At 35.0% G+C, this 16422-nt stretch overlaps 1 protein-coding gene across 10 annotated transcripts in view; it reads right to left on the reverse strand.

The window, feature by feature from the left end:
- Positions 1–16422, reverse strand: part of ADGRB3 (adhesion G protein-coupled receptor B3) — a 459919-nt gene that overhangs the window by 218318 nt on the left and 225179 nt on the right. For all 10 annotated transcript variants that reach the window (XM_064650227.1, XM_064650228.1, XM_064650224.1 and 7 more), the window contains 2 exons: positions 12844–12912; positions 8778–8886 (listed from right to left, as the gene is read on the reverse strand). In XM_064650227.1, the coding sequence (XP_064506297.1) occupies positions 8778–8886; positions 12844–12912 (178 nt within the window). The remainder of the gene's footprint in view (positions 1–8777; positions 8887–12843; positions 12913–16422) is intronic.

A 16422-nucleotide genomic window follows, 5' to 3' on the forward strand; every position in this document is an offset into this window, starting at 1 on the left:
CTCAGATATTTAATTTCTCAGGTCAACATTTAAATGCACCTGTTAAAAAATGGCCTGTCATAAAAGTTGATTCCTTTAGAAAACAATAGCTTTTAATTACTCATGTGAAAAAACAGAATGATTCAGAAAGGAGTTTACAGAGGCTGAAATTTAGGAAGGATTCAAGCATATAAGATATATATACTTAAATATTGCAAAAAGTAATTTCCACAAATTGTAGTCATTGCTTTCTGCTTCTGTTGGAGGCATGCTTTTTAATGATCCTGAAGCCTGAATGTCTGCATGTTTTATAGTTTCCATTTCTTTAGAACCTTTTACTCCACTTAATATAAGGTAGAGAAGGGAAATAGATTATTCCAGTTTTCTATAGCACCCATTTAAAAATTCTGAATAGTTAATTTATTTAGCTTTACCTTTAAGGTTAATTAATAAATTATATGCACAAAATGAGCTACACAATTATGACTATTACTTTGAGTACAGCTACAGAATTAAGTTGGATTTTTATCCACATTTATAAGATTGTTTGATAAAGATTCATACAGACATTCCATTGATATTCGTAATTTTCAATCTTAAGTAACCGACAGCCATATTTCATCAGGATCATTGATACGAAGTTTTAGAAAAGAGTGAAAAAGCTCTAGTCTTTTATGCACTGTTCACAGCTAAGTTTTCAGGGAACAGGAATCATTTAATAAGCTTATTTGATATTGAGAGAGAAATATAGCTCTTGAGCATTTACTTCAGGCACTAAATCAGATGCTGCGATGAGCTAGATCTTCAAAGCGTGCATGAAGTCTTTCTCCTTTAATCAGTGGAGAAAGCTTGAGTCTTCTGAAAGCCAACATATTGATCTGATCAAGGAATTGCTGAGACTGGAGCAAAGGAAATTATATGAATATATATGGAGCAGAAGTATATCAGGGCATAAAAAAAATGGCAATTGACTTTTCTCAGTAGTTTCCCTATTCTTTTATCTATTTTTTCTCTTCTAGAAGTGTTTAGCCACAGATTATTACATATGGGTTGAAAAAGGGAGTGACACTGGCTGTGTATGAATCTTAGGAGTTGAAGGATTTTTTTGAGGATCGAAAAAAAAATCTGGCAAGTGCTCACTTTCACATAAATAAAGCATCTGCTCAAGGAACAGCATACAAGTTTGGGGCAGGAAAAACTGGTGGGTTACATCTGAGTGTGCGACAAAGAGGATGAGAACCAGGAGCCAAAGTCATGCATGAAAAGAACATATGGCAGAAGGCAGAACTTAGAACTGTTCTGATCACCATGCTTGCTATCCAAGAACAAGAGTGTGACCAACTACACACCACAGTACAATGAGAATGCCTACAAGGACTGGTTTCTCACACGGACTATTCCCTGAATCACACCTCGACAACATTTGGATAGGTGTCAAGAAATAAATAGTGTGGACAACAATTCAGAAGCCTGCACTGGGTCCTTTTTGATTCATATTTATAGACACAGTCATAAACCTCAGATCCTAGCCTGAAATGGGAAGATGATGGGCATTGACTCTTTTAGGTTCTTTTGAGAAGAAAGGAAAACTGGCAAAAGTCTATCTAGCAAAACTATGTAATAAAGTATAAGAAAAGATGGTTAGCTAAATATTGCTTACTTTGGTGTGTAGTTTACTAGTTATTCAAAAGGTATGTATAAGTCTGAAGACAATATAAATATTATATGAATTAAAGATAACTTGTGTTTTTATATCTATTAAGAATGTATTTCATTGCAAAACCATGCAAGTTTCACTTTACTTTTTTCTTGTGAAAACTTGTTCTTGACAAAAAAAATGAATAATTATGTTAATCATTACAGAGGTATTTACACATCTATAGCAACTACAAGAAGTGATTCCTGTTCATATTCTTAAAAATAGCAAGTGTAATTCACACAGTGGCTTAAAGGCTGCACCCTTAAATTTTCCTTTGTGAAAACATGGGGTGCTCTGGAATAACTTGATGGAAACAGGAGAGAGATCTAAATGGATGTTTCAGGCCATTCTACAAAATCTATGTTTGTGTGACAGGTTCAGTTTTCTTTCATATTAGGAGAAAATGTTGAAATATTAGCAGCTGAATTTTTGTTAACTACAAATAACCACTTTAAAATTCACAATGCTGTGCTTATGCACTACACGGCCTCAGAACAAGCTGTAATTTCATTACAAATGAATTCTGAGTATATGTGTAATAGTTTATTAAAATATTTGTTTCCTAACTGAAAATTTTAGACCTTTTCTTTACACCTTTGTCCAAGTTAATATCAATGCTGTGCCTTTTTTTTTTCTTCTGTTTTCTTTAACATATTTGAAAAAAAGACCTTTTGAAACATTTAAATAAATTCAGTCTCTTGGTATATTTTAGGCCAGCAATACATTTATGAAAGATGAGTCAGAGGATCTTGGGTTCTGCATTTAAGATACACATCACTAATTCTGATACAAAGCAGATGAGGCAGATGCCATTTGGATAAGTAAACAAATCACATAATGTGCTGAAGTTTCTAGAAAGTATAAACAGGATTTACAATGTACAAGATCTAAAAATCTTACCTTGGAAAAGGTGAATCAACTTACAATAACACAGAAATCCAACTTGCTTATTTTCTAGGATTCCCAAAGCTAGAGAAGGTACATCATCTGAAAGCTCCTTTCACTAACATTTCTTAGTGTCCTAGCTAGAACTGGAAAATTTTATGATATAATTCATATAACTACAGGATTATTTAATGTTTTTGTAAAATTTCATGTATATGAACATGGAATGGAAGACTGAAGGTGGAACAATAAAGTGCAAAGACAGGAGGCAATGGATACTTTTAAAATAATTTTCTCCCATATGGTATTCTAGACTGTCTGTGAAGGCAGAAATCAGACTTTGTTCTCTGCCAATGTCTACAAAACTTGTGTAAGCAGCTCAGTATGAAGTTTTAAATGAAATGTTAATTACTATACTGGATCAGATTACTCATTGGAGCACCAATGTCACGGCAGCCCTTTTTTAAGTAGAGAGATAACAGGCTGTTAGTTAAAAGTTGATTTATGCATAGGAGTATGGGTTACATGTCTTCATTTTTTCATATAATATCATTATCTGCATGCGCCATACAGACATCTACTTGTTTCTATTTTATTCCTTGTAAGACCTTGGTCACACGTTTATTCAGAATTAAATGTGCTCAAGTACAGTTAGGAATCTTTGGTTTTTCCTTGAGCAAGATTAAACAGACATGTCAGCCTAGTTTCTCTTTGTATTCACTTTTCGGTTGAGTACATGTAATTCCAGTTCTCAGTGTGGGTTTTCACAGGTTTTATTTACTCACAAAAAAGCATTCCTCTTTGCTTTAGATGACATGAATCATTCAAGCCTGAGCTAGTCACTAGGCTGTCTTTACAGCCAGTGGTAGAACTTCCAGAAGACAACCCATACCCTCATTTTAAACATCTGAGATGGTATGAGTTGCTCTCCTAAGCAGTATTTTCCCTTGATTTGAAAGAAAGCTTGGGGTGACTTTGTCAAACTTCGTGATGGTTAAAGTAAGCAAAATGAATCCAAACCATAAAATCTCAATTTAAAAGAGCATTGCAAGTGATGGCTACTGAAAATTTAAAAAAAACCAAACCTGTATTTTTTTAGAGTGTTCTTTTTGCACATTAATGCTGTTCTTTTCTCTGAATGGTTTGAACTACTCCCTCTTACATTTCTGTCAACACTGAATTTAATCTGCCTATAGATATCCTCTTCATTTTTCTGTACCCCCTGGAGATCTTCAGGTTTTCCTGTCTTTGACTAGTCTGCGTAACTTTGTGATATCTGCATGCTTTATAAAATTACTGATCATTCTAACATTGTTATTCATAAAATTAACATTAACAAAAAGTGGCTTTCCACTTGAAAATTTTTTTATTTTCTGTCAGTTCATCCATGACAACACACTGCACTTCAAGATTATTTGGTTTCTCATTAATATCAACTAAGAGCTGTAAGCTTGATTTTGGACAAGAGAATGTCCTTTAACCAATTTTTGGCTGCTGCTTTTAAGGAAATATATTTGAAAACACAGGGAAAATTTTCTCTGACAGAGGAATCCTAATCTGCCCTAGAAAATACATATCTCCTAATACTAATCCCTATTTCCAGTTCCACATTCCTCCTATACCTTTAAAGACAGCTATGCCTCTGGCACTCCAATCTTCCAGTTTAGAAATTTTCTTTTTAAGTTAAAGGAGGAATATTTCTTCTTAGCAGTTTGCCCACCATCTAGTACACATCTTCAAAGCTCTCAATGGTTTATTGTGATGGGACCCCAAATCAGCCAAAGTCTCAAGATGGATCTGCTCTGGCCTTCAGTGCTCAAAAAAAAAAAATAAATATCAAAAGCCTATTAAAAGCCAAGATTATTACTTTAATCTAAAATCAGGAAGTCAACTTTCAAAACAGACAAAACTGAAAGCAATTAGTTAACAGAAAATGACAACATGGTTTGAAAGATTTTTTTCCCTCTGCATGTTGTATCCTTGCAGGTGGGTCTGTGCTTTCAGTGAATTAAGGGACTCTGAGTGGTAGCAAAAGCTTCTGTTTGTTCACACTATCATTTTCCTGTGCCTGCTCAGCTGGTCTGGAGGAGGAGGAGGAGGTGGAGGAAGAAGAAGAGAAGGAGCAGGATGAGGAAGGAGGCTTCTACCTCCTCTCAAAGGCTTTTATTTCACCTAATCATTTCTTAAAGGAATATAACACAGAACTGAGAGCATACAAATAAAACAAATACCATCTGTCCCAGCCACGCATGATCAAAGCAAATTGTTGCTTTTACATTTGTTAAGTAATTCATAGGATATTCTCTATCCTTGAGAGGAAAGCTAAGAGGAGATAGGCCTTACTTTAATGGAAATACATATGATTTTACTGAGCTGCTTAAATAATCTAATAAAGTATAGATATTGGATCATCTGGATTTTAAACCAGTCTTTGATGTTTTGTTAAGAAGCAATGAAAAATACGAGTTAAAAGTCATCACACTGAAAAGTTTAACAGTGGCATGGTAATTGTCCTTTTGTATCTCAGCTATTTTCAAACATATTATAATGTGGCTTTTGATAGTCTATCGTATAGTTAAGGTAATTTTCATCATTTCCTATTTGTCATGAACTGAGAATATGCAGTGGACAGTCACAATTTTCAGTGTGGCCTTTGTGTAGTAACTTTTTAAGCCACAGTTACTTGTTTGTGTGTCTTGAAAGGAAGAGAAAATAAAATCCCCTCTGTGGAAGAAGTCAGGAGATTAGCATATTTGTCAAACACAATTAGATGTTTAAACTGTATATATACCACTATTCACTTAGAAACATCATTCAATTAGAAATGAACTTGTAAACTGAAATCAGTAGAAGGAAAAAAGTACTCAGTGCATTACTGTGAAATTTGCTACAAATTGGATTTTTTTTTCTGAAAAGAAGCAGCAGTTCATACTTAGTACTGAATCACTTTTCTCATATATCTGAGAAAAGTATGCAAAGGTATGGTAAATAACTATGGAATATCTAGGACCCCTGGACACTGAGAACTATCTACCTGTCAGCCTCACATCCGTGCCTGGGAACCTCATAGAATCTATGCAAAGGTTCATGAAGGACAGGGAGGTGATTTGAGACAGCCAGCACAGGTTCACCATAGACAAGTCCTGCCTGACCAACCTAGTGGCCTTCTACGATAGAGTGACTTCTGTAAAACCTCTGACACGGTTCCCAAAACATCCTTCCCTCTAAACTGGTGAGAGATGGATTTGATGGGGGGACTCTGGTGGATGAGGATTTGGTTGAATGGTCACATCCAGAGGGTAGCAATTCATGACTTAGTGTCCTAATGGACACTGATGTCAAGTAGTGTTCCCCAGGAGTTTGTACTGGGACAAGTACAGTTTAATATCTTACTCAATGACATAGACAAAAGGATCAAGCGCACCCTCAGCAAGTCTGCAGATGACACCAAGCTGAGTGGTGTGGATGACAACACCAGAGACCTGGACAAGCTTAAGAAATGGGCCCGTGGGGACCTCAAAAGGTGTTAAACTAGGTCAAGTGCAAGGTGCTGCACCTGGGTTGGGTCAACCCCTGCTATCAGTACAGACTGGGGTATGAACTGATTGAGAGTAGCCCTGCTGAGAAGGACTTGGGGATACTGAGCCATGAAAAGCTGGACCTGGGCTGGCAACATGCGCTTGCAGCTGAGAAACCCAACTCTGTCATGGGCTGCATCAAAGGAAGCACGGCCAGCAGGTTGAGGGAGGTGATTCTGACCCTCTACTTCACTCTGGTGAGACCCCACCTGGAGTACTGCATCCAGCTCTGGGGTCCCCAGCACAGGAAAGGCAGGAACCTGTTTTTTGTCCAGATGAGGGTCATAAAAATGATTAAAGGGCTGGACCACCTCTCCTATGAAAACAGGCTGAGAGAGTTGGACTTGTTCAACCTGAAGAAGAGAAGGCTCCAGGGAGACCTTATTGCAGCCTTTCACTACTGGAATGGGGCTCATAAGAAAGATGAGGACAAAATTCGTACTAGGGCCTGTTGCAACAGGACACAGGCTAATGGTCATAAAATAAAAGAAGGTAAATTTAGCCTAGATACAAGGAAGAATTTTTTTACAACAGGAATGGTTAAACACTGGAACAGGTTTCCCAGAGAGGTGGTAGATACCTCATCCCTGGAAACATTCAGGGTCAGACTGGATGTGGGTCTGAGCTACCTGAGTGAGTGGAAAAGATCTCTTCTAACCCAAACCATTCAATGATTCTATTCTTTAAACTATTCTATTGGATTGGTCTGTTTAAAGATGAATATAGATAAAGTTGGGTTTCCTTTATGCACAATATCCGCTTCCTGCATTAAATGTGTTTGTTGATTTAAAAGAATATTTATGATTTAAAAGAATATTATCTATTGCTATAGATAAGACCTCAGACATTTTTAAATTCTCAGTGGTGGAGAATAATCAATGCTAAGACAAGTCAGCAACTGCATAGTTTATTCTTCTCAGCCGAGATCAACATAAATGTTTCCTAAATTCCGAGTACCTAGGCAGTCAGACAGCTATGCCAACCCCCTGAGGACAGCTACACTAAAGCTGAATTATTCCAGATACATTCCTTCCTTGTTAGTGAAAATAAGAAATTACTCCTTGCTGATAAGAACCTTCTGTCCCCGTCTCAGCATGTCACCTGAGCTCAAGTATTCTGGTCAATGATCTGCACAGCAGTGACCCTATCCTTTTTTGATGGTTGACCAAGCATACGGGGAATAAATTCATGCCAATATGTCAAAGCACAGAGCTAGGTAGTCAGATTAAACCACTAAATTAATTTTATTTTTCTCAGTTTCTTTCTATTCCTTTGATGGTTTTATAGTTAAGAACAGGCCTACTCCTGAGTGCCTAAAAATATCTTATATGTGGGAAGAGAAAGATAATAAGACTGTTAAGATTCTGCATTTATCTAAACTAGCCAGTGCACAGCATGGTTCCTGACTCAGTTGAAAAGATGTTGCTGTTTCCCATGCAAAACCATGACTATACAGAGACACAGATTATTTCAACACATTTTCTTAAAACATTTTCCAGCTTGGTTTTTTTTCACATTGTTCAGAGGACAAATGTATTACAGTCCTGTCACTCTATAATATGAACTGAAGAACAGTAATAAATATTTACTATTGCACAGCAAGCTAAATTTTCAGTGAAGACAATCCAACATTTTCCCTGCTTTATTCTGCCAACGAATTTCAAAATGACCATGTTTTCTAACTCATTCTAATGACATGCTGAAGAACTTATCGCAATAAGATTCTAACTCAAAATATGAGAGAATGTATTAACACCAGTTTTGCTATCAGACAAACACATATTTTGAATTCGTTCATTACATATAACTTCCTAATACTTTCCCAGCACTTTAAAAGTGTAGCTATAGAAAGGTAATTGAATAATGAAAGTACTAAGCAAAGACAAAATGTTTAGAGAATAGCTTTTCAAATTATTTTTTGGTTGAATTTTTAATAAAATGCTGCAATATTGCAGAAGCATTTATGACTACTAATGAATGAAATTCAGTTGCTAAGCATTTTCTTATTTGATTTTGTTATTGTATGACTATATTGTCTGGTAACATTCCAGTATCTTAAACAAAGTTTGAAAAATAAATCTGAATGAAATTTTGAAACTGTCACACATAGAACTAATGTAAGAAATTCTAGGCTTAAATTATTTTGGCAATTAATAGATCCTTTTTTAGTTATTGATTATCTGTCTATGCTGATTATTATCACAGCATAACATGTGCAAAGGCTGTTCTTTGGGAGAATGGAGTTTTAAAAGATATAATGTGAACAAAGTAAACATTTCTCAAGCTATTAAGTATATAAATATTATCTTAATTAGCACAATTTTATAAATTAACATTTGAAACACTGTATATCCTGGAAACACTCTAGCATATACCCATAGTTCAGAGTATTCTGATGAGTATTTTCCTAGTTTTGATTCAGAAACTTTGCATTTAGATCTTGAGATATGAAGAGTCCAGTGCGTAAGGCATTCCATGTGTGCTAAACCAGAGAGTAGATAATCAAGCAATACAGATAATCTGGAGGAGGAGGAGCAGCCCAATTTGGATTGTGATAGAAGCAGCAACTCTATATACTTGCAATTTCTGATTTTCAATAGGTCATAAATTTGATAAAAGAAATTTCTATTTCTTACCTACATTTCCAGTCATTAGGTATGAATTCTGAAAATCCATCATTCCCATTCCAACAATGTGTATAAAATCTTCAATCACCTGCATTAACTCCACTGAGCCTGGATAGATCTAACAGAGGAAGGTCAGACATTACGTTAGTTTTAATATCAAAATCTCTACAGCAGCAAATTCAAATAAAATGTGAGACTTAACAGTCAATTTTCTCTTCCCATGTTTCAAAACAGAACATTTTCTGTTACTGTAAAACAACCCATTTGTTATTAAATCCTCATGCAAACAGACACTACTTCCCAGAAAGTTGTGTGAAGACAACTTTGCACTGGAACTGTGGAATGTTTGTTCTAACTCATTGCACCAAAAACTTATTGGCCATTACTTTCATTAATGGTTACAGCATTTCATATTACAGAAGAATTCCAATTAAAATATTCTTCCTTCCTCTGGAAGATATCTTCAGTAACTTCAGAACTATTCATAGAAATGGCTGAATGCAAATCTTACTGTGCCCTCTCCAGGATGATAAATTTTGTTGCTTTAATCAAAGTGTAAGTAATATAAATTTTTACTGGTAGTTCTATTTTCATTGCTGATGTGGAGTAATAGAATCATGGAATAGCTGAAGCTGGAAGGGGCCACTGGAGATCATTTGCTCTGTGCAGAGCAAAATGAGCTCTAGCAAGCTGCCCAGAACCACATACAGCTGGATTTTGAATGTCTCCCAGGACAGACACCCCAGAGCCTGCCTGCACAACATGTTCTAGCATTCAATCACTCTCACAGCCAAACAGTCTTTCTTATATATAAATGGTACTTTCTGTATTTTAAGTTTTGCCCTTGTTTTTTATTCTGTCACTGCACACCACTGAGACTTGGCTCAGTCTTCCTTAAACCCCCTCCCCTTCAAGATTTTTTAGTATTGCCAGGACCCTTACTCTTCCAAGCAAAATAGTATCAGATATTTCAGCCTCTCCTTGAATATCAGATGTTCTAATCCCCTAAATGTCTTCCTGGTTCTTTGCTGGGCTCTTTCCATTATGTTCATGTCTTGCGCTAGAACTGGACACAGTAAACTAAAATAAATTGCAGTAGCCTTGGTGTTGCTAATGTAGCCTCTCAATTTGACTTTCAAAATGATAAGGACTAGCACATTTCCAAGAAACTTTATTTGCAAAGCTGTAAGCTACTACGATCACAAAAACATTAACTTTTTTTATATTCAACAATAATGATTCATTAGCAAAACAGCATTAAAGATCAAAGCAGTTATTAATAAGCTTAAAAGTTCTGTTCATATCACATATATAAAAAAATTCTTTTTTTTTTTATGTCCTGTTATGAACAAGACAATTTTAAGTAATAGAAAAATAATGGATGACCCATTCATGGAGCTTTTTACTTCATATCAGTGAGATATCCAAATTTACTTTATGAGCAATATTCAACCCATTCTTTCCACTGCTGGGACTACAGACTCTAAAAAATGCCTATAGAGACTATAAATTGCTTCATGTTGAACTCCATCTTCATCTTGCTTTATTGATCTATATCCATAACTGTTTGGAATTGCTTAGCAAATTTCACAATGTGCTTTGTTTTCTCCATGGATCTTTTATAAAAGGTAGGGTAGCAATACTATTTTGAAGAAGAATTTGTTGTGACATTTATTATCCTAAGAGGTTGCAAATATTGCTTCAAGTGAAGGAGATTTAACTTCCATTTTCCTAATGATGAGTAACTGAGGTAGCAAGTGTGGTTTTTGCATCCATCTCATTCAGAGCACACAAACTAACAGATTATATACTAAGGAAAAATTTCAATGAAAAGATTTTTTAAACCCTAGTTTTTCCACATAAAACTTTATAGTAATAACTTCAGCAGAAACTGTTGAGCAGTTAGTCTTATAGAGGTACTCTGCATTTTTATCTATCTGAATTACTGGTTAATCAATAGGATGCCAGCAGATCATGAATTAAGAATATGCAAAACAGCTCTTGTGTTTTGAAACACTGGTATAAAACTTATGCATGGTGGACTTGAAGTGGCTTCCTGTGTTAAAGCTGATGCTTTACATCAGCTCTTAAAAAAAAAGGCAAGCATTAAAGTGAGTTGCTTATCTGAATCCTATATAACCTGTAATTAATGGTATCAACTGTTAGCATTTAATCTAGAAAAAAAGATGTGCTGAGGCATTGCAGCTGTACACTTGACTGAAATCAGCAATTTGCTGACAGTAAGTCAGATTTTCTTTCCAGCAAAGAATACAGAAAACAGGCTAAGAGAACTATGCTAACAGTAGTTGAGGAGGTTAAGAAAATTATGCAAGCTGGCAAAAAGGTTGGTTAGAATGCACCTAGGTTTGCAGAAAATTTGTTTGAGTGGCTGAACCAGAAACAGAATCACCTTTAGTCCATAGTGTTTTTACTGGGTTGTATTCATAGCACATAATGGCTTGCACAGATTCTTTTCAAGTTCAGTCCCTACCTTGATTTTGACATAAAAACCTGAAAAAATCTTCATACAGGATGTAGTAATTTCAAGCGATACTTTTTTCTGTTTTATAATACAATTCTTTTTAACCCTAAATTTTCAATGTTTTGTGCAAAATATCATAGAAAATAATATTTTGCATAGAATTTTTTTTCCTTTCAATAGTGGAAGTAAAAAAGAATCTTAGGAATACCTAGGGGTCCTGCTTATCCTTCATAGCTGATATGAAAGGTTACTCGCTTCCAAAGTTTCTTTAAGACTGCCTGTGTTACTGCATAAGAACAGTAATAAGACCAGCAGTATGATTTTTTGGGGAGGTCATATCTCAGAACTCTAAGATTTAGTGAACTCTCCAGCTTTATCACCAGTTAGCTATGGGCCCACTGCTCCTGTGTACAGCTCATCTTGGTGCTCTTTTGGGCTCCTGCCTGCCTACCAGTGCTGTGAGATAGAGAGAAGGAGCTATGGAAAAGTAGAAATAACTTGTCCCCTCTCTGTTTTTTAACACCACTTCTTCTACCAGGAGCAAGGAAGGGAGGGAACTGGAGATTTGTTTTCCCTCTTTTACCTCCATGTTCTCAGAATTTCCTCCTGAGTCATTTCTTGATCTTTGTGGGACAGATGGTGGACAAGGCATGGGTAAGAAGGCAAAGTGGAGGTAGAAGAAGACAACGCATCGCATTCTCCAAACCACTCCTGATTTTAAAATCTTCTATTGCACATAAGCGCACTTGACTATTTTCCATACTGAAATACCTTGGTTTGTTTAAGCATTCTTTATATAGAAATGTTTCCCTGGCTTTCACCACCTCCATGATTTTTCCCCTGTACATAACTGTTAATCCCCATTGTCACTGTTATTTGTATATAAATAAATATGTAAATAAATTTGACGGTATTATGGTTATGTTCATTAACATAAATATTTTTATATAATATATATATTTATATAGTTATATAATAATTATATTTTTATAATGATGTAATTATTGTCTTATAATTTCTTGGTATAAGCATATAGGAAATTCTTACATCCAAAAAAAAGAGTTTTATTTGAATTTTAGACTCTGTTATTATAAAATAGTGATTTTTTATTGCTACATTTTCCTATTTTATACAATGCTATCATCATAGCTAAATTAGTTGAGAAATTTGTTAGTCTGAGAATTACAACTGTTCTCCTAAATACAACCTTTAGAAAAGTTCTACTGTTTACATTTCTGTTAAGTTCTTTGATGGTGTCATATGAGGTCTTTAGGTGAGTTCTGATGTGTTGTGTTTAACAAAAGCAGCACTGCAGATAGCCTTTAATAGCATTTTTCAGTTTTTGTATGTACTTCAATACAACATCCAAAGCAAAGACATAGTGAATAATCCTATGGAATGTAATAAAAATCTGTTTATCAAGAGAAGCACCTTATATTCTTTTAATCTAAGGAATTAGCCAGTGGGTCCTGAAATTGCTCCTTTTTGAAAAGGATCAGTTTTTTTCAAAATATTCTCTTACTTAGGATTTTCTGTCAGGTGCATGTTTAACCTGATTTTTAAAACCATATATTACACTTTGTAAAATCTTACCTGTTGTGCATCTTCCCATTTCTCTTTGTTTTCTTCATCTAAGAGATTACTAATGATTTGAAAGAAGTTCTGAAAAATCAATCAGATAAAAGACAAAGTAAAATTATTTCAATGGCATAAACTACCATATCCTTAATTTGACATAAAGAAAGCTTTCCTTTTTCTATTACAGATGAAGTTCTGCAGCCTATTTTCTGTCAGTGGATGAGATGAGGTAACAAAATATAGGGCACATAATACATGGTTAATTGTTAATTTTTGGCTATATGATCACGTTCCATAGTAATGCTCTGTATAAAACAAGAACCATTTTAGGCTTGCTAAACTTCTAAGTGTGATGGTGTTCTATTTGGAAATCACTCTCATTCCAGAAACAAGACAACTATATATTTTTCAAAAAACCCAAAGTATAGTTGGGTTCGGGGTCTTTAGTTTCTATTCAAAACATAAAAATTATCCTTAATAAACAAACATAGGGCATATAATGGTATTCCATTGGTAAATACTGTTTGAAACCAAGTGCCTCTTAGTTTTAAATGTTACATCTACCTCTATCTTTTTAGGAATTTCAACATAAAAGCAATAGTTTCTGATTCTTTGGCCTTAGCCTGTTAATTTCTTTATCTGATTCTCCTATTCATTTAAGAATAAGGGGGAAAAAGAAAAAGCTAAGACATCTTCAATTTTGAATCATACATTTTAAAAATCACTTTCTTCCAAATGTTTGTGGAGAAATTTCCTTTCTAATTTTGTCTGTTCTCTCTACCAATTTGTATTCCCAACTTCTTCATCCTTAAAAGCTAAGAATTTGTGCAGTCTGTTCTCATCTTTGTATCACATTTTGTGCAGAATGTCAATTTTGTCTACAGCCTGCCAATTATAATTTATCTGTTCCTTCATAAAAGATACATGTACTTTCCACTAACCTTAACTGAAGAGTGCAATTAAGTTTCTCACAACCTCTAAAAAATTTTTAACCGTAATACCAACCGCAGGACCCTGCGGAACTCAGATTAATGGTCATTACTTCACCTGCACTTAGTTTTTAGCCAATTTGGGCGATAAAAAGGACTTAAATAAGGTTTAAGTAAGAAGTAACTTTAACTCATTATTAAGTACAAACTGCACAGGAACAAAAATTAGAGCAGAAATAACTTTCGATCTTAGTGTTTAATATGCTTGAAAAGACGTTAATTTCAAAATATGAGAAGTCACAGACACTTAAGGTGTCTCACAACCATATAAGTAAAACATTTTAAGACAGAAAATTGAATAAAACTTGTGAAAACTATTTTTACATTATAACAGTTTACCAGTTTAATCTAGTCCTAACACTAACTGCTTGACAAGCAAGAGGATCTATCTATGCCTAATCACTAGGAAGTTAACTACGTTAACTATAAAATTCACACAGATACAAATTGCTTTAACTTGACCAAATTTAATATAGAGGTGACTGACACTTTGCTGAACTTGGACCAAATAATTCTGTACATTTATAAGGCCACAACTCTCCTCTCACTGAAGTCAGTAGCAAAATATCCGTAAGCTTCAATAACACAAAAAACGTAATGAGAAGAAACAAAATGGATTAACGATAGGACACAAAAGAAAAATGTTCTCATGGTTTGATCCAGCTTGCAGGATTACTGACGAAAAGTTTCTAGTCAAGTTGAAGATAAGAAGAGGATATATATACTATGTATTGCTTATATACCAGGAATACATTTAATGTCTTTCAGGTCTTCAGTAGCAAAATTAAGCACAATGCAAGGAGTTATGTTTAGTATTTATTTTAAAGGATTATGCCAGTTTAACCAGGTCAGCAAATCACAATTGTGCAGATGCAACTTCATCTAGGAAAAATGTATATCTTCACTGGTTCCCCAGGTAAAATAAACTAAACTGGCCAAGGCAGTTTCATGGCACTATAACCACTTTTACTTTAGGGCATTGTAATTTTGGAGAAGAGTTCTACTAGGTAGAGTTGGCCTTATGAAGATTTTGCCTGAGGAAAATGCTTTTCAAAACACGGTAATTCTGCACTCTTCCAGTGCAATATTGTAGAAACGTAGTTGACAGAAATTTTAATTTTAACTTGTCATCAGCCATCTAGCTGCAGCAGCATGGAACTCAGTGTGGGATAATTTATCATACTGGGGAGCTGGTTTGAAGCTAATTTTGCCTTACATTGCAGCCACCGATTCCCCTGCAGAAACAGGTTAAGCCTTAATAGCAACAGTATCCATGTCCATGCAATGAGAACTATCTAGAGGAGCCTAGATTGCCTGAAAAACACTCAGGAGTTAAAATGTTTCTTATAGATGATATATTACATGGGTTTGCTAATAATGTTATGTGTTAATTAAATTTTATGTTTATTTTAGGTACATGTAAGCATTAAAATGACCAATTATTGACAGAAATATATGTGAAAATCTTATCAATAATCCTAGACTCAAGCACAAACAAAAGATGAGCAATAACTTGATATACACTTCATACTTGCCAATAAACCATAAATGAAGAACTGGGCAACAAGAATGTCTTTCTTTTTGAGATCTTTTTTTTTCTATTTCTATCACTGGTTGATGTCATATTTATGGTAGCAGTGGAGTATGTAGCTTTTTGAGTCAGCAATACCAGTGCTTTGCGAATTAAAGAGAGGATGATTAAATGGATTTCCTGCTTCAATAATGAATAGACATGAGATGCAGTCCAAAAATGTAACAGGAGAGGAAGGGTTAAAATTCATTCTTCTACTTTGACTACTCTTTTGTTTATTGCATGAATGCTGCAAGAAACAACATTGCCCTTTAGTAAAATGATTGACAAGTATGAAGGCCAAATTTTAGCAGCATTATGGATGTGATCCGAAGGTATTACTACAGTAAACGCTGGACGTCCTTGGAGACTGAAGCTCCTTCCTTCCATGGCAGGGCTTAAATATTACTGATCTGGCCACTACAAGAAATGTTGGGACAGCCAGAACCAAATTTTGAAGTCCTTTATTTTTGCCCAGGCTTTTTTGATGATAATGCCAATTACAGTTGGGAATGGACAGTTATGTTTTTCCTAATTTAATTTCCTTCCTTTTAATTTTTTCTTCTATAATACAATGGCTGCAGTTCTCTATTCCAGTCCAAATTCTTTGACCCTCTCTGCAGGCATAAAGCTGTCATAAATCCTTTTATACAGCTAGAGAAGAATTCCTCCCTAAGAGGAATTAATGGATAGCCTTAAGTCACCTCCAGTTTTGGACTTCAACATAGGGAAATATGTGTGTGGGAGGAGGAAGGTGGAGGGGGAAAAAGGATTGGACAATCCTCTTAATCCCTGACTGACAGCAATGGGCCTGTGGCTAATATAAATGGGATTATATTGCTTTAAATTCTTTGGGGATAAACTTTGTTTCATGTTGGCTGCATCAAGGGATTGTACAACTCACTTTGCCATCCTGTCCTGAAAGGTAGCTTAAGCCCTTTTACAACAGTTCTGAATAGTGTTTCAAATTGTTGCTTATACTATGTTTATTTAGAATTTTTATTACCTTCCTGGTAGAATCCTTCTTACATAAGT

This window comes from Pseudopipra pipra, chromosome 3 (genome assembly GCF_036250125.1).
Source record: "Pseudopipra pipra isolate bDixPip1 chromosome 3, bDixPip1.hap1, whole genome shotgun sequence".
In the NCBI taxonomy this organism is placed as follows: domain Eukaryota; kingdom Metazoa; phylum Chordata; class Aves; order Passeriformes; family Pipridae; genus Pseudopipra; species Pseudopipra pipra.